We start from the raw sequence: 18,765 nt of genomic DNA on the forward strand, positions 1-18,765 counted from the left end.
GCTGCAGCTTTGATTCTCCAGCAGGAGGTCGACACGTGCCGGTTCCTTATGACGCGGTGTTTCTCAGTGTTTGGTCTTGGAAAATCATGAAGGTTTAACAAGAGAAAGAATAAAAAGAATGCCTTTAACTGTGGGCTGAGAAAACGGTAAAATGGCTCTTGGAGTCACTGATACTAGAGGTCTTAGGAAAGGAGGGGGTTTCAAGAAACTAAAGCAGATACGCGGGTATCCCCAGTCCTCAAAAGTTCGTTTTACACCACGTCACCTTTACAAAAGACCTGCATTCGTACTTGTTCGCATTAACCAGAGAAAACCCGAAGAGGATTTCCACTTTTAGGGAAAAGGTGAAAACAGCGTCCAGCAGCCATCCGCTGCACCCCTGCAGCTGTCCCAGGAGACCAGGACTCCTCCGAGGGCCATGAGGGCTCCTGAGAGCCCCAGTCTTGGTCTCCCTGCCCTGGTGCCGCGGGCCTTCCTGCGGGAGAGGGGCACCCGGTGCTGCCCCCTTTAGCCTCCTGTGTGGATTGGTGTACGGGGGGGCTGGGGGTCTTGGTGTCGGAGAAGGCTTCCTGCCCCAGAGAGGCGGGCCGTATCGCAAATAGCGTTCTCCACAGTAGCCAAACCCTGGAAACAACCCAAACGCCTATCGACAGGGATGGATTAATAGACTGTGGCGTATCCGTAGACGGGCGTAGGGCCCAGCAGTGGAGCCGAGCCGCTGACAGGCCCCGCAGGTGGGATTGTGGCCACGAACGGACCGGCTTGTACCGGGCGATTCGGTTTGTGTGAAGTTCAGCCGCCAGTGACAGGGCAGGAAGGGGTTACTCTTGAGGGTGGATTTTGACCGGGAAAGGGGCTCGAGGGAACCTTCCAGGGTAATGAAGGTGATCTGTTCTTGATTTGAGTGCTGGCTACAGCTGTAAACATTCTCGGAGCTCTAAAGTCAGGATTGGTGCCCTTTACGTCTCTCACTGTGTGTATGTGTAACTTCTTTTTTTAAAAGCAATGAGAAGAGTAGGACTATAATTATATTTTAAAGATTTCTGAAAGTCTTAGGTCCGCCACTCCTGAGGTTGGGGCTGCCGCGGAGCCCAGCTCTGTCAGGCCTCGGAGTGTGTAGAGGGCAGCCGGGCCCTTTGGGGTATTGGGCTTTGTTTGGGAGCCAAGAGGGACGGACACACACACACACACACGTGCACACACACAGCAATGTCAGAGGGCAGCGCCCCGGGAAGCACCAGGTCTGGGGTGCTGTAAGATGCCGCGGGACGTACCGGTTACTACACGCATGTCTTGCAGTAAAAACTCCCATGGCCTGTGAAGGAAGGTGCAGGAAGCTGCGGTAGTTTCTTCCACTAACCAGAGCCAGTTAGCACGTGGAGCTCTTGAGCAGAGCTTGGAGAAGCCGAGCGGCGGCCAGCGAGCGGCCACCCTGGGGTGGCGTGCGTCCCCAGACGAGGGCCAGCAAGGCGGCACCAGCCAGGGCTGGAACCAGCAGCATGTCCAGGGAGTAGGATGGACAGAAGCCCCTGTGCTCTTTGGGGTGCGGCCGCCTCCAGAGCCTCGGGTGGGAAGTCAGAGCGGCTGTGGGACCGTGGGGCCTCCGGGTGCGCCTTCTGTACGGCGCCAGGGCTGCTGCGCGCCGGTGCTGCTGCCTTCTGTGTGCCGGGTTTCAAACTCATCAGGGTGGTACTTGTCCTTGGTGGAGACAGAGGTGCCTCGGGAACATCTGTTCACGGTCTTTCACAGAGGAGTAGCTTCTCTTGTGCTGCGTGCTGCCCATCTAGTCTGCTCGCGTCCGGGCCTGCCGGGGCCTCTGTCTCAGGTTCTCGGCTGCTCTCGCTCCTGCCTGCTCGGATCCCACGAACCTGCCTGTCTGCACCTGGCCCCTCTCAGTGCCCTCCCCCCAGCCGCTCTCAGTGCTCCCCCCATGGCCCCTCAGTGCCCCCCTAGCCACTCTCAGTGCTCCCCCCACAGCCCCTCAGTGCTCCCCACCCCACAGCCCCTCTGGGTGCCCTGCCCTGCGGCAGTTCCCTGCTCTGACTGCTGGGTGTTCCCCTTCCCTCTCTGGGTTCATCGGGGTCAGAAGCCCTGTGGATAGCCATGGTGCGTCCCCTTTCTTCATGCTAGCAGACAACCAGCGTGTGCCTGAGGACAGGTGGCATGTTCAACAGAAGTTTCCACAGAACGGGTGCCCATGATGGTTGTGTCTTGTGAGGTGATAGTACCAGCGTGTGCGGCCTAGAGCCAGGAGCGCCATGAGGCTGGGTCAGCTGTCTGAGAGCCCAGCCTGGGGTGACTGGCGAGGAAAGGATGCGCCCTGTGCAGGCTGCCCAGGATGCGTCCTGCCCAGCAGCTCTTTTGTGTGCCCCTGGCGTGTGGTCCATTGTCTGGCCAGAGGAGCTGCTGATGCTATAAGTGGTTTCTATGCCAGTTTTTCTTCTCGAAGGAGAAGAGTTGTTTATCTCATTATGCAAAAACTGGGCAACTTAGCTTCTATGGAAACATTAGGGAGACTCTGGTTCTTTCCAGTTGGTTCCAGGTCCTTGTATCTGAGCTCAGGGTGTATAGAAGGAGTCTTGTGTCGGCATTGGGCAGTCTCCCTCATCAAGGGATGTACAATTACCTCTGCGGTTCCGATTTTTGAATAGTACCAGTTAACATATCTCACCCAACTGGGGTACCAGTTGGAAGATCCCTTAGTTGTTAGTGCCACCAGGAAAACAGCCCCGCCAGCTTGGAGTGTTAGGATGCCGTTGATGGTGAGACGCATTCCTAGTTCAGAGATGCTTAAATGTGGGGAAAAGTGCATCTTAGAATGAGTCATACATATACGGTAGATGCTTTTTGCATTTGTGATGATATAGGGTTTACTTGATTGGTTTTGTAATGGGAAGGCTCGGATATATGCAGCAGTAGAGAGGATAATGTGGTGAGCTTCTGGGTCTGCCATCACCAGCTACGGCAGCCACCCACCCGCGTGTACCATTCTTTTCTTTTCTTTATCTATGTCCCTGTCCACAGTCCCCTGGGTTATTTTTAGGCAAATCTTTGACATCATGTTTTTCTTGTGGGTAATAAGAGTTCAGAGAGTATCTCTAAGCAACAAGAGCTCTTTTTTTGCAAACATAATCTAACACTTAAAAATGAATGAATTAAATAATTCCTAAGTATCACCATGGTCTTCCTGAAACGGAGCTTGGTGCTCACCTGAGGTCCTCGCTTCCACCCTTTGTAATGTGTGTTCCTCAAACTTAAAGTGGTCAGAGTCAGCCTTTTTGTTGCCACCTTTTCCTAATAAGCTTTTCAAAATATATTATTGGAAGTTCTGTCCCTCCCAGGACTCTCCTTATCACTGGAAATACAAGACCAAAGACTGTGTTTGGATGTAGATCCCCACTCTCCTCTCCAGAGACGTGAATTGATGTGATTATTGTCACGCCCCGTTTCATCCTCCTAGCTGTGTGGACGCAGCATTGGGTTGGGTCGCTGCTGGAGGGGCGCGGTAGAGTGTGGGGTCTGGTGCCTTCCCCAAGCTCTGTCCTCATGCCCGTGCTTGTACCTTCCAGGTCTCTGTCCCGCCTGGTGCTCTGGACTGCTGGGTGTTCCTGAGTTGCCTCGAGGTGCTGCAGAGGATAGAAGGGTGTTGTGACCGGGCGCAGATTGACTCCAACATTGCCCACACCGTGGGTTTATGGAGCTATGCCACTGAGAAGGTAACCGCCCGAATGCAGGGCTCTGTTCTGCGCTGTGCTCTGGGTGGGAAGATGGAGGAAGCTGTTTGGAGAAGTGTTGTTCACTTAGTCATCATATGGGTGATTCTAGTCACTTTGGGGTGTGTCCAGTCATAGTGATGCACAAAATGGTTCCCTCCCGGTGTCACTATTCAGCACAGACCACTCCGTGCCCTGTTTGTGCTGAAGATGTTCCACACCAGGAATGGGGGGGGGGAGATTGGGGGGGTACAGAGAAGGGTGAAGTGTCGTGTAGAAAGCAGGAAAGCAAGGAGTTTCTGTGACAGTGATTGATGGTCACCCCGTGTGCCCGCCAGGGTCAGGTTGCAGGTGGGGATGGGGCGGGAGGCCTGGAAACCTTGGGACAGTGCAGGTAGGTGCGTGGCACAAGCTGAGGACTGCCAGCCTGAGAGTCACTCAGAATTACCACGTGCAGGTGTGAGGTCGAGATAGGTTTTTATGTTCAGGTGAGAATTACTTACATAGGAAAGCTCAATTTCTTCTAGAATTTAGTTGGGTTTTAATTTTTTATATTCAAACTCATAAATTCTCTGCTGACTGCTATTGGAAATTACCTGAAATTGTGGGTTTATCTCAACAGCTAAAGTCCTTGGGCTATCTGTGTGGACTTGTGTCCGAAAAAGGACCTAACTCAGAGGACCTCAACAGGATAGTTGATCTTTTGGCAGGTTTGGGAGCTGAGCGACCTGAAACAGGTACTTTTGTTGTGTATCTGGACAAGTGGTACAGTGGAAAGTAATGAAAATTTCGGTTGTATCTTGGCATGTTTAACTCAAGTCCTAACAATGTAATTGTTCCTCATGTGGGAAATTATACTCCTTGTTAGCTGACCAGATTAATATGCAAGATATTTTATTTGCTTTTTACTAATGTAAAGAAGTGTTAGGGTTAGTTTAAGAAACTGGAAGGATTTCTAAAAATTTTTCTGAGTTTCTCACAGGCCTATAGAAGCTGATCATGACTCTCTTCAGCCTGTGTGGACTTAAGATGCACCATCTCCCTCTGAATTACAGGGGATCTAGTTTCTGAGCAACACAGACAGACAAATCCTTTTACTCACTAAGTTACTGGTAGCTCATAGAGCCCTCTGGAAGGAGCCTTACCGATTCTTGCAGGTGTAAACCTGAGCGAGTAGTAAGAGTGAGATTTAGCCAAAGCCTGGTGGCCCAGACCACCTATGTGACGTGTGAGGTCACATTGCCAGGCTCCAGCTTAAGACACATCTGATCATCGTGAAAGTGATGGAGCTACAAACTCTAGTCTCAATCAAGAATGAAATATTACACACAGGGGTTAGGCTCTTTCATGACTATCCTACTTGGGCAAGCACAGAGGTCGTGATTAGTTCCAGGTGGCATGGCTGTCCGTGATGTCCCCAGGCAGCAGGTGAACTCCCGAACCTGTAGCGTGTGAGGGTGGGTGTGGACTCATGACTGGACATACTGAGGACGGATAAGGACTCTTCTTTCTTTTCATTTAAGCCAACACAGCTCAGAGTCCTTATAAGAAACTCAAAGAAGCATTATCATCAGTAGAAGCTTTTGAAAAGCACTACTTAGTAAGTATTACAAATGGTAGCTGTCTACCCCTGGCAGAAAACTGTCTCTGGAAGACTTTGCTGCTACGTGGCCTTGGGATAGGGCATGGGATGGTGTTCCCGACCTCCTTCTTGTTGGACTCGTCCGTTTCTTTGTGGAGTCCTGGGAGAACTGCAGATGACACCCGGGATGGTTGTTGCTCGTGAAACGTTCATTAGTATGCACGGTGCCAAAATTAGGCATAAAGGCATCTTCGGATATTTATAATTTTGTTCAAAGTGGTATTGCTCATTCAACAGAATAGAAATTATAAGGAAGGATAATGAATGGTTTTCCATGTACAAAAAAAGTAGTTTGGACTCGAACAGAGAGGTATTGTACTTGATTTTTAAAAGATTTCGCTTTGGAGAGCCCGTGGGAAGCGCAGTGCAGGCAGGAGCTGGGTGGGCCAGCTGCAGTCCTGAGCCCCGGGTAACCTGGGAGCATTTGGCAGAGCTTTTTTGTCCCTGTTCTCCAAAAAGTGAGAAAACTATTAAAAATGTTACCCACGTACAGAAAGTACTCTCAAAAGTTCAATGTTTTCTGCCTGTCAAATTCGTATTAGGTTATTATTCTTCATAATTTATGTACAAGTTAATTGACTTTGTATAAATCACACATTACATAAAAATTCAACACAAGCAAAGCTGTGAAGTAAACAGTAATGTTGTATTAATAATGAGGTCTTTCGCTTCAGCATTGAGTGACTAAGTGTAAGATTTGTCTAGCGTTGAAGCGTGGTCTGACGCGGGCGTTTCCTTCCCTGCAGGAGCTGTCCCATGCTGCCATTGAGATGCACACGAGCATCGGGAGGACCCGCTCTGCCAGGCTTGTCGGGAAGGACCTGGCTGAGTTTTACATGTAATTGATTGTGAACGTTTCTTGGGGTTTCAAACATGCCGCACATCCAGTAGGAGAGGGTCTCTCTTGTGTGGGGTTGATGTGAAGTGCCCATCATTATGCAGAATGGAAAATGTATAGCCTGCCAACCAGTCAGCATCAGCTTTATTTTCAGTTTCTTCTGAAAGCCAAATGGAGAGATTTTCAGCTTGTTACCCCCTTAATATCTGTTACCGATCTTTGTGGGTTTTTTATTGCATTAAATTAACGTAATGTACTTCTGTATATGCAGGTGGTATTTAGAACATATATGATGACCGAGCATTATAATTTACTTAATAAAAGAATCATGAATAGTTAGAGATTTATGCAGTGGCATAAATTGGGATGCAGATTCTGAAATATTCTGTTATAAAGCATTTTCTCTAGGTAATGTCAGTTGCCTCGTGGGCAGATTGAAAGCCTGGAGGTCAGCGATACACAGTACCTGCGTGTCTTCTGTCTGCGAGAGAGGGCTGCTCTGGGCCTGGGGGCCACAGGGTGTACAAATGCCGTGAACCTTGCTGGTCTCTCTCCAGCTCTAGGGTTGAGTGCTAGAGAAAAGACTCAGAACTTAGCATATTTCTCATGTGCTTGATAAAATCAGCCTATTGAAGAGAAGAAACCGTATCTGGCAGCGTAATTGCTATTTCAGAGCAAGCCCTGGAAAGGGATAGAAATTATAAGGGAAACGATATTTAAGTCTCAAGTGTGTGCTTGAAATGCTTTCTTGAAATGTATAATTAATGAAGTAATTTTATTAGATGAAACCAGAAAGAATAATTTCACTGATTAAAGAGGCTGCAGAGGGATTCGTAGATCATCTGAGTGAACTTCTTGGTGTTCAGATGTGGTTGGAGCAGTTAGCCAGGCACACACCTGGCTGTGGGCAGTCAGGGGTCGAATTTGGCAAGTCCCGAGTCTCCATCTAGGGAACCTGAGGAGTAAGGGTTCTGTTAACAGCAAAGAAGCCGCAGCCTCAGATGTTGTGAGTGAGCCCGCCTGGACGCTAGTGTATCCTGCGGCTGGGAGCCCCCGCGGAATGGCACCGGTCTGCTGACCGGAGACTCGGGTGCTGCTTCAGCTTGCCACAGACTAGCTGGGCGCGCTGGCCTCCACTCTCGGGGCTGAGGAACGGTCTGTAGATTCCCTGCTCTAGGACGTAAGAGGCTTTGGCTGGAGCTAATGACGGAGGAAGTATTGAAGGTTCTGACCCCTCTGAAACACGAGGACATAAGACCACCAACACGTAGTTTGAGAGCTTGAAAATTTATGTAATTTGAGAATTTGAGAGCTCTCATTTCTGTAATAAGAGTAGGGTGGTGAATGCTGGGATGTCTCTCTCCCAGGGGTGCCTAGAAAGGGGAGTGCTTGTTTGGCCTTGGCCTTGATCCCATGAGTTCGGTAGCTGCAGCCCCTCGGGGAAGGCCCGGGTGGGTATCGGCACTGAGGCCTTTGGCCGGCTCTCCTCAGCTGTGCTGTAAACTTGTTTTATTTTGAACATCTTGACAGTTTAAATTGGGACTGGAAGATCCTCTCCTGGGTGATATGTGTTGCTATTTAAATTCTCCAGAGTTCTCTGTAAGTCTCTGCAGCCTGCTCAGGCTGTTTGCCTGAGTTTCAGCGTGGATCAGGCGCCGTCTCCCTCTGGGCCCTGCAGAAGGCTTCTGTGCGTGTCTGTCTTCAGCGGGTGGTGTGGCACCGGCTGAGATTCAGAGCTTCCTGGCTAACTAGCTGCGTGCCTGTGGACACATCCTTCCCTTGCCTTACCCTCAGCGTTCTATGTCAGCTCGCAGTAGGGAGCAGCGCCGTCTTGTCACCCTGAGATTCCCTGTGAAAGTCCTTTGGCCAGGGTGCGATGCTGGGCACAGCGTGAGGGCTTCTCACCAGCACGTGTGTCAGGTCTGCTCATGCACTCCCGAGTGGGTCCGCCCCTCCCTCTGGGGAGGTCAGGGAAGGACTAGGATGGCGCAATGTCATGGCATGGGCTTGCAGAGGGTGGCGGGCAGGTTATGATGATCGTGAACCATGACGACAGCTTCTGTTTGTTGATTTGCAAGGAGGAAAAAATCTCCACAAAAGGCAGAAATCTATCTTCAAGGAGCATTGAAAAATTACCTGGCTGAGGGCTGGGCGCTCCCCATCACGCACACAAGGAAGCAACTTGCCGAATGTCAGAAACATCTTGGACAAACTGAGAAGTATCCTTTAAATCTGTTATTCTCTCGAGAGGGGTGCCTGGTTTCTGTGCCCGCAGGGGGTGTTTAATAAGCACCTAGTAGTTCAGAGAGGAAAAGCGTACCTCGTACTTATGTACCATGTCCAATGATAAATTAGGTGCAGAGTTGACGTGTCTGATCTCCCTTTAAGTTCCTGGTAACTTAGCCCAAGCAGGATCCCCACGGGGCTGCACCTGGGGACTCCAGGGACCGTGGAGCGGGTTGCACCCAGCGCCACTTGGGGTGGGGTCCTTTTCCCAGACCCCTTGACTCTCCGTCCAGCTACCTTCAGACCAGTAGCCTTTTGGCCAGCGACCACCACCTAACTGAAGAGGAGCGGAAACACTTCTGCCAAGAGATCCTCAGCTTTGCCAGCCGCCAGACAGATAGCCCAGGTCAGACTCGCTCTTTGGGGGGCTTTTACAAACCTTTTTTTTTTTTTTTTTTTGATTTATTTGTTTATATTGAAGTCTAGCTATCGTACAGCTTTCTGTTAGTTTGGGTGTAGGATAGAGGGAATCAGCACTTCTCCACATTCCTCATGCTCAGCACCTCCTCGCCGCAGGTGCACTCCTGTCCCTCTGTTTGCCCATCCCCACCTGCCACCCCTCTGCCTCCAGCACTTTGGTCTGTATTTAGGAGTCTGTTGTTTTGTCTGTTTTTTGTTTCTTCCTTTGTTTTGTTTTTTAAGTCATATATTTAAGAAATATATGGGTGAGACCATCAGGTTTTTTGTCCCATTTCCTTATGAGAGATACTGAGCTGACACATGGCCCGGGTCAGAGTGACTTTTAAAACTTCTCATCGTGAAAATGTTCAAATGCTATAGCAAAGTAGAAAGGCTAACACAGCGTGTGACATCGGCTCAACACCTAAGCTCAGCAGCTGTGTGGCAAACGTGGATCCGTGCTTACTGCTGAGCTTCACCACGGAGCCGCTTTGTGTGGCCTTCTGAAATCAGAGGTGTCCCCAACCAGCCGAAGAACGAGGTTCTAACAAAGTTCTAATGTTTAGTGGAGTCGAGTTGGGGATGCTGCTGCCTTTGATTGCTATACTTCAGTTCTCTTTTAATTTAGAATAGTTCTTCCTATTTCTTTTTTCTTTTTTTTTTTTTTAAGATTTTACTTATTTATTCATGAGAGACAGAGAGAGAGACATAAAAAAAGGCAGAGAGAGAAGCAGGCTCCATGCAGGGAGCCCGACATGGGACTCGATCCCTGGTCTCCAGGATCACACCCTGGGCCGAAGGCAGGCGCCAAACCGCTGAGCCACCCAGGGATCCCCTAGTTCTTCCCATTTCTGTTTCCTTTTTTAATATGCCAGCTTTACTGACATAGAATTCACCCATTTACAGTGTACAATCAGTACACAATCAGTGGCTTTGAGTATATTCACAAATATGAGCAGCCATTGCTATAGAGTTAATTCTAGAACATTTTTATCTCCCCAAAAAGAAGCCTCATATTTCTTCCAGCCTTCCTCCTGCCACCCCCACCAGCCCCTGGCAACCACTGATCCACTTTGTATCTCTATAGACCCCTATTCTGGGTATTTCATGCGAGTGGAACCATACCACGTGGGATCCTTTGTGACTACAGTATGTCACCGAGCATCTTGTTGTTAGGACTCACCCATGTCAAAGCCTGTGTCCGTGCTTCATTCCTTCTTGTGGCTGAGTAATAGTCCGTGGTAGAGATGGACACGTTCCATTTATCCATTCAGTTATGTGACATCTGGGTTTAAGGCACTGACATTTTAAAGACTTGGAGTCAGTTACCTCATGGGCTTTCCCACCTTCTGGAATTTGTTGAGTGTCTCCTCATAGGAGCATCTGCAGGAAGGTAGGTCTGAAAGGCTTAGATTTAGGCTAATGATTTGGCAGATTTACTTCACAGATGGTGTGGTGTGGTGAAGTTAAATTTATTGTGACATTTAGCTCCTCGCGTCTAGTTGATCAAGGAGAGTACTTATGTAAAATAATTACTGCCTTAGTCAACCCGGGCTGCAATAAGCAAATGCCAGAGACCAAATGCTTACATTAAACATCAGACATTCTTTCTCACCATCTTGGATGCCAGGCGTCCAAGGTCAAGGTGCTAGCAAAGTTGGTTTCTGATGATGCGTCTCTCTATGATGTGTCCTCACGTGGCAGTGGGAGAGACAAGGACAGAGACGGGCTTGGGGTGGGGAGGGCGGAGAGGAGAGAGCAAGGGACCACTGCAGTGTCTCCTCTGAGAAAGACACTAATTCCTCATGACCTCACGTAAACCTGATTATCTCCCAAAGGACCCCCTTCCATGTACCGTCACATTGGGGGTTTGGGCTTCCACTTCAGAGGGGGACCACAGTGCAGCCCATAGCGCTTACTAACTTCTTGAAAGCCCAGTGTTTCCAAAGATTTTGGCCTTAGGTAGATAGGGTCGTTGATTACTGGGGTGTATTTCACTCACATTGAGCCCTCTAAATGGGTTTCCCCGGAGCAACAGGGCCTGGTTTGTTTTTGTAGATTCTGTAACGTGTCCAGAATGGTCATTGGTAGAACCTCGTGATAGGTCTGTGATCCTGTGGAGTTTTGCTTCTCCTGCCAGCATTCCTTGACGTCTCTGTATGAATAAAATATTCTGTGGTTGTTCACTGTTTTTTTGTGCTTTTAGGACACTAATCTCCGCACATCCTTCCTTTAGTTGGTTGGTATTTATAAACACTTAACCAGTCAGTCCGGTAGCCTTAGGATTTTCTCAACAAGCCAGGTGCTTGTAGAAAGGAGGCCAGAGTATGTGCTGCCCTGTAGTCACTGTGGGGCTGGGGCTTCAGTGCCCTCTTGGAGTTTAGGAGGTGGGGCTCCCCACTTCATTAGCTGACTTCATAGGTTGGCAAGCACCTGGGTTTATTTCCAGATATATTGGGGGGGGGGGTAGAGGATGGGTGGATATAGACATCTTTACTTGAGAATTTCTTTATGTAGGTGAGAAAGTGGTGGGATTCTTCAAAACAGCTCTGACGATTGGACTGTTTACTAATATTGTTTTGAAATTCAGGTTCAGAACTTACAGTCCTTAATTTTCAGATTTTATGATTTCCAGGAGCTATCTAGACACCCGTTTATGTTCTCCTTTTGACAATATAACGTGTTTTGGTGTGTGAAGATAGTATGGGGTCGGGAAGTTTTAGGCCGTCTCTCTTGAATAGCAGTGCTTCTTGCCTGTCACGTTGAGTCTATTCCAACAGGCCTGGCAGGAACCAAGGCCCTGCTGCCTCTAGGTGGTCTAGAGTGAGACATGGTGAGTAACTCGTGGTGATGTGCATTTACAGGTCACAAAATAGTACTCCCTCTGCATTGTTTTGCACAACTGAGAGACCTCCATTTTACCCCTTCCAACGCTGTGGTCCACGTGGGCGGTGTTTTGTCCGTGGAGATAACCATGTGCAGTCAGATGCCCATCCCCGTCTACGTGGAGCAGATCGCCATCAACGTCCACTTCAGCATCGAGAAAAACAACTACCGGAAGACCGCTGAGTGGCTTACCAAGCACAAGACGTCCAACGGGATTATTAACTTTCCGGTGGAGACCTCGCCTTTCCCCGCATCCCAAAACAACTTACCAGCGCTGGAGTTGTATGAGATGTTCGAGAGGAGTCCTTCTGATAATTCCTTGAACACAACAGGGATTATATGCAAAAATGTCCATATGCTCCTGAGAAGGCAGGAGAGCAGCGCTTCTCTGGAAACACCGTCAGGAGTGGCTCTGGAGGATGGGGCCCACGTGCTGAAATGCAGCGGCGTAACACTGGAGCCGGGGGCCAATAGGATCACGTTCAGGACACAGGTAGATGTCGGGGTGAGGAGCTGACTTGAAAGATGGTCAGAAAGGGTTTCAAGCTCGCCAGAGCCGTTGGAAGTGTGCTGAGAATCCTGTAGAGGCCTCGGCGCGTTACCCTCGTTTTTGTTTATATCCTTAAAAAAAAAATAGCCTAAGACTTAAAAAAATCTTTTATATGCACACAATTTTATGACAGTTGATGCATTTTGCAAGAAGTTCTTACTGTGGGTAATTATTTTTGCTCTCACTGGATTGAGAGTTTTTCCCCTTTGTATTAAAATATACCCTCATTTGTTGAAATGACATTCCAGAGAAGATGGCACGGTTTCATGTCAAACTTTGTTTTCCTTTCACTGGCTGCATGGATATCAAAACAGCAGCACCTGCTCTAATACAAATCTTCCCCTCAGGCAGCGTGTCCCGTGAGGCCCCCTTGACCCACGAGGACTCAGCCAGTGCAAAGTGCAGCTGCTGTCACTAGGCCTTAGTCTAGGCTCAGAGCAGGTCTCAGATCTCAGGCAGAAGGATGCATTAGACCTCTTTCAGGGCAGCCCCTGTGGCTCAGCGGTTTAGTGCCGCCTTTAGTCTAGGGCGTGATCCTGGAGACCCGGGATCGAGTCCCGTGTCGGGCTCCCTGCATGGAGTCTGCTTCTCTCTCTGCCTGCGTCTCTGCCTCTCTCTCTCTCTCTGTCTCTCATGAATAAATAAATAAAATCTTTAAAAAAAAAGACCCCTTTCAGAAGAGAATGCCACAGATGACATTTATTAAATTGAAAGTACGTTCTTAGAAGCGGACAGGGAGATTTAAGCATCAGTTATTCAGAAAATTTTCAACCAAGAGACTCTGAGGGCTCTGGCGAATGGCCCGCAGGCTGAGGTAGAACCATCGAGTAATAGGTGAGAGGGTAAGGAAAACGGGCATCTCAGGGATGGTGGCGCATCCTTCCCTTGGGAAGTCCATTACAAGAGCGGGGGGTAACTTTCTGAACACCCGACTTTGACCGTAGGCCAAGGAGCCTGGAACATACACGCTGCGGCAGTTGCGCGCCTCAGTGGGCCCCGTGTGGTTCGTCCTGCCTCACCTGTCCCCACGGGTGCAGTACGACGTGTACTCTCAGGAGCCGCAGCTGCACGTGGAGCCGCTGGCCGGTGAGTGGGCCGCTGGGGGAGCCGGGCTGCTCTTGCCACCGCGAGCCGCGCTGCGCTTCCCTCCCTACACGGGAGCCCCATCCAAAGCTTCTGTCCTCCCCTCCTTTAAGTCCTACAATTGGAAGGAGTTAGAAACAAATGATCGAAGACCATGTGGCACTCGATTAAAACGCTAACGAGTGAATTTCTCAGTTCAGGCTGAACAGGATGTATTTATTTGGCTCATTTCTTGATTTGGGAAAAAAATTCAAGGAAGGCATTTTTTTCAGTGTGTCCATACTCCTTACTTTTCTGATTTTGAAGTCTCCCCGGCCGCCAGGAAAGGCCTTGAGATGTCGCCCAGCCTCTCTGACGGTTCCGTTGGAGGAGCGCTCACGAGGAGAGCTGAGCACCGCCACTCTGAGGGCCTGGGACACCCCAAACCTCACCCGGGACCAGCCGCTGGTGCTCCCGCCCCTGCTCCTGTCCACAGCCCTCACTCCTGTTCTTGCCCGTGCCTTCCCGTCCCTCTCATCTGGCCACTCCTCCTCCTGGGTCCTGATCTCTCACCTTCTCCCTTCTGCCTGCCCTGGCTCAGGACTCCGGGGGACCTCAGCCCATCTCCGCCCTCCCCATTTCTGTCCCGAGGAAAGCAGTAGCCGCACCTTCCACCCAGTGGGTCCTGAAGGTCTGACCTAGAAAAGCCAGAACAATTCTGAGTAGCACCAGTACATTCGATTTCATTAGTCTGTTCTTTAGCCTCCTTACCTGCATCTCTCTCACTAACATTTTGGGACGTTCATAGATGTGGTTGCCACCGTGAGCCCTGACTCTGTCTCTGGTGTCCCTGAGACTCAGGTTCTCATGTTGCCAGCAAGGCCCCCCTCAACTCTGCATCCTTGTAATCGAGATGAAAAGTGAGGGTGGATGGGTGGAACAGGAGTGAAACGGGGAGTATCTGCAGGGAACAGCCCTCTAACAGAAGAAGCAGAGCACCCTCTTAACCTCACACCAGGCCCTCCGTTGATTGATCGTGATGCTGATTGCCGTCTTTTTCCCTTCAGATAGCCTTTTGGCTGGTATTCCTCAGAAAGTAAAGTTCACTGTCACTACTGGCCATTATACAGTAAAAAACGGGGACAGCCTCCAGCTCAGCAACGCAGAAGCCATGCTCATCCTGTGTCATGCAGAGAACAGAGCAGTGATCTACTCCAACACAAGAGGTGAGGCGGCAGTCACCCGGTGAAGGCGGACCCTTGCCATTGTTGCGCACTGTGAGGCCGTAAGGCGCCCGTGGTCCCGGCCATCCGCAGGCGGTGTCTGAGGATCCCTTCTCCCTGCGACTCTTTCTTGGCAACGTCCTGCCTGTAGGTGGGCTGGGACCCTGACCTTGGGCGGGCCTTCGTATTTGGGATGAATAGGCAAAGCCATGTGTGTGCTGGGTGGCCAGGCGGTGTGACCTAGCTAAGGGCTTCTGATGCAGCATCACGGACAGGGCCCCTGGTCCTAGATGAAGCCTTGCCAACCTGCAGTCTCTTCCTACCTCCTTTACCCTCCTCACCGAGAAGTAAAAGAAAATAGGCCTTTTCAGGCACTGGCCAGAAGCCCTAGAAAAGTCCCGTCACCCCTGGTTCCCAGGCAGGAGGTCTGGAGACGCAAGGACCTGCTCTCATTCTGGATGGGAGCCAGTCTGATAGTGGAGTGGAATGGGAGCATGTTGTACAGGGAAACACACAGCACATGGGTGGGCCGCGTGGGAAGTGTCCCTTCTCTGTGTTTAGGCTTAGCGCAGTGGCCGTGTCTGGTCTACAACCAGCCAACTTATACGACATTAGTGTCTGAGAGGGTGTTCGTTTCTCATTTTCCTGCCTCTGCCCTCCCACCTTAATCCTTCTTAGATACACTCTTCCAGGTGCGTAGGAGCAGCGGGAGTTGGGCTGGGCCTGTCACCTACTAGAAGAGAAAGGAACAAGGAAACACAGGGAATGTGTTAGAAGTGACTTTTTCTGTCTTTCCTAGAAAAGGCTTCTGATGTGTCGCTCCGGGTTCAGTCGTCTGACAAGGTCACAAGCATCAGCCTGCCTGCTGCTCCTGCGTACCACATGATTGAATTTGAACTGGAAGTTCTCTCTTTACCTTCAGCTCCAGTAACTGGAGGAGACAGCAGCACGCTGGGGGTAACAGAGCCCCACAGGAAGCATAAGGACACACAGAAAGCTGGCCACTGCATGGCTACCACAGACCATAAAGTAAGGAGGGCTGGAAGTGCCCAGCCTGCGCTGGCAGCCTCTGCCTTCGTGCTTGTTCTGAAAGATGGTACTTAAGAGATGATTTGTGTCGAAGTGGCACACTTCCCATTCCCGATTCCACATCCTCTCATTGGGGTTAGCATTTATATCTTTGAATCACCCCTTCTTAGATAAAGGGTACACCTTGCAAGGACAAAGCCAAACAGGCTCTAAATTTTCTATACCAATTCCAGAGGGGAGGACAGTTTATTAGAAGAGAGAGAATGTTTGCTTAGGGGAGGTAAGTTTGGGTCTGTAGTCCATTTGTCTTGGTGAACAGGCTAGAGTGAGTTCTGTGTCTTGACATGCTTTGGTTTCTGTCCACTGAAAGTCAGGTCAGACTTAGCAAAGAGGAAGCTCTATCATTATATGCTTTGATGTTGGTGTTTATTGACAGTTGCCTGAAAGATCCATGAACTTTTGTCCCAGATCCTCAGCTCAAGGAACGCATCTCTACCATTGTGCTTTTTCAGGTGTGTCCATGTCTTATAAATACCACTTCTGAGGACTTTTTTTTTTTTTAAGATTTTATTTATTCATGAGAGACACACAGAGAGAGAGGCAGAGACAGGCAGAAGGAGAAGCAGGCTCCATGCAGGGAGCCCGATGTGGGACTCGATCCCAGGACTCCAGGACCACGCCCTGGGCTGAAGGCAGGCACCAAATCACCGAATCGCTGAGCCACCCAGGGATGCCCTGAGGACTTTTTAACACATAGAACTGTACCCTTGCAGTCCACATGTAGAACTGTATGCTTGCAGTCCCATAGGAGTATACGTATTTGCATACTTTAAAAAGCTGCTGCCTGTGGGTCTGGCTTCCAGTCACCCTGTGTCTAGGTGCTGAGATACTCCCCTCTAGGACAATGACAAGTCTTGGCACATGCCTCACCTGCTAGGAGGTATTAAAAATATAGTAAGCCCTTGGACAACACAAAGGTTTGAGCGACAACCAAGAACTGGAACAAGATTGAATTATGAGGCTCAGCTCCTACATTAGGCTGCACCTCTAAGACTGGGAAAGGTGGTTATGCCATGTACTATATAGACACAGAAAGTCCAGCAGGATGAACAGAAGAATATATTCCAGAGATGGAATAACAGGGTAAAACCTCAGGAAAAAAAATCTTAATTGGAGAAAAGAAATTTACCTGATAAGGAGTTCAAAGTAATGCTCATGAAGATGCTCACCACATGAGAGAAAAACAGATGAACATAGAACCTAACAAAGAAATGGAAAGTATCAGAATGTACAGATAGAAGTCACAGAGTGAAGACTCCAATAGCTGAACTGAAATATGGACTAGATGAAGCAGAAGAAAGGATCAATCAGCTTGAAGTCAAGGCAGTGGAACTCAGTCAATCAGAACAGCAAAAAGAAAAAAGAATGAAAAAAGTGAAGATAGCTTAGGGGCTTATAGAACAAATGGAAACAGACTGTTATTTGGATCATAGGGCTTCCAGAAGGAGAAGAGAGAGAGAGAAAAGGTAAGAAATCTTGAAGAAGTAAGGGCTGAAAATTTCTTAATCTGTAGAAGGAAGCATATCCAGATCCAAGAAGCCCAGAGAAACCCACACCAAGGCACATTATAATTAAATGTCAAAAATTAAAGACTGGGAGAGGATCTTAAAAGCAACAAGAGATGGGGTGGGGCAGGGGGGAAAGAGATTAAAAAAAATAAAAAGACAGCAAGAGAAAAACAATTTATTACATACAAGGAACCCTCCCCTAAGTCTAATGGTAGATTTTTCAGCAGAAATTTTGCAGGTCAGGGGAACTGACCTGAAAGTCAGTCAGTCAAAGTGCTGAAAGTAAAATCTCTAACTAAGAATAATACTCTGTTAGGCAAAGTGATTATTATTATTTTTTAAAAATTTTATTTATTTATTCATGAGACGCACACAGGGAGAGAGAGAGAGAGAGAGAGAGAGAGGCAGAAACACAGGCAGAGGGAGAAAGGCTCCATGTAGGGAGCCCACCGTGACTCAATCCCGGGTCTCCAGGATCACACCCTGGGCCGAAGGCAGGCGCTAAACTGCTGAGCCACCCGGGCTGCCCAGGCAAAGTGATTATTCAGAAGTGATGAGAGATAAAGTGTTTTCCAGAGAAACAAAAGCTAACGGAGTTCCTCACCACTTACCTGGCTTTATAAGGAATGTTCCAGGGACTTCTTTAAGCTGAAAAGAAAGGATATTCACAAGAACACATGTGAAAGAATAAATCTCACTGACAAGATAAATACATAGGAAAAGTATAATGGGTTAAGCACTTATAAAGCTACTCTGAAGGTTAAAAGACATAGGTAGTATAAACAACTATGATGACAATAGTTAAGGAATACACAGATAAAAAGATGTAAAATGTGACATCAAAAACATCAAAGGAAAAAAACATCAAATGTGGGGGCAAGGGAGAGTAAAAATATTGAGCTTTAGAAATAAGTTATTAACTTATAGTAGATTAATAAGTTGTTACATGTAAGCCTCATGGTAGCCACAAAGCAGAAGCCTGTAGCAAACATAGAAAAGATAAAGAAAAGGAAATATAAGCATACTGCTAAGGAAAGGCATCACACCGCTAAGGATTAGAAAGCAGAGAAGTAAGGAACAGAAACTACAAAAACTGAAAGAAAACAATTAACCAAAATGGCACCAAGCACATGTCTACCCACAATTACTTTAAATGTAAATGGACTAACTTTTCCCATCAAAAGACAAGGAGTGGTTTGAATGGGTAAAAAAACATCAAGACCTATCTATATACTGTTTATAAGAGACTTCAGACAGGGCACACAGACTAAAGTGAAACCAAAACCTAAAAGAAATCTGGAGCAGCTCTGCTTTTATCTGACAAAATAGACTTGAAAATAAAGATTATAACAAAAGACAAAGAAGATACAGGTCAGTATCTCTGATGAACATATGTGCAGAAATCCTCAACAACACTTTAATACCACATTTATGTTAATTGATAGATCTCCCAGACAGAAAATCAGTAAGGACACACTAGCCTTAAGTGTCACATTAGACCAAGTAGACTTAACAGATATTTACAGAACATTCATCCAAAGGCAACAGAGAATACACATTCTTCTCAAG

At 48.4% G+C, this 18,765-nt stretch overlaps 1 protein-coding gene across 3 annotated transcripts in view; it reads left to right on the forward strand.

The window, feature by feature from the left end:
- TRAPPC10 (trafficking protein particle complex subunit 10) overlaps nt 1-18,765 on the forward strand; it is an 87,218-nt gene that overhangs the window by 51,461 nt on the left and 16,992 nt on the right. For all 3 annotated transcript variants that reach the window (XM_055313417.1, XM_055313418.1, XM_055313419.1), the window contains 10 exons: nt 3,570-3,716; nt 4,336-4,450; nt 5,237-5,313; nt 6,102-6,193; nt 8,272-8,412; nt 8,713-8,825; nt 11,743-12,257; nt 13,259-13,400; nt 14,444-14,602; nt 15,399-15,628. In XM_055313417.1, coding sequence (XP_055169392.1) covers nt 3,570-3,716; nt 4,336-4,450; nt 5,237-5,313; nt 6,102-6,193; nt 8,272-8,412; nt 8,713-8,825; nt 11,743-12,257; nt 13,259-13,400; nt 14,444-14,602; nt 15,399-15,628 — 1,731 coding nt within the window. The remainder of the gene's footprint in view (nt 1-3,569; nt 3,717-4,335; nt 4,451-5,236; nt 5,314-6,101; nt 6,194-8,271; nt 8,413-8,712; nt 8,826-11,742; nt 12,258-13,258; nt 13,401-14,443; nt 14,603-15,398; nt 15,629-18,765) is intronic.

The sequence above is a fragment of the Nyctereutes procyonoides genome, unplaced genomic scaffold (genome assembly GCF_905146905.1).
Source record: "Nyctereutes procyonoides isolate TBG_1078 unplaced genomic scaffold, NYPRO_anot_genome, whole genome shotgun sequence".
NCBI lineage: Eukaryota > Metazoa > Chordata > Mammalia > Carnivora > Canidae > Nyctereutes > Nyctereutes procyonoides.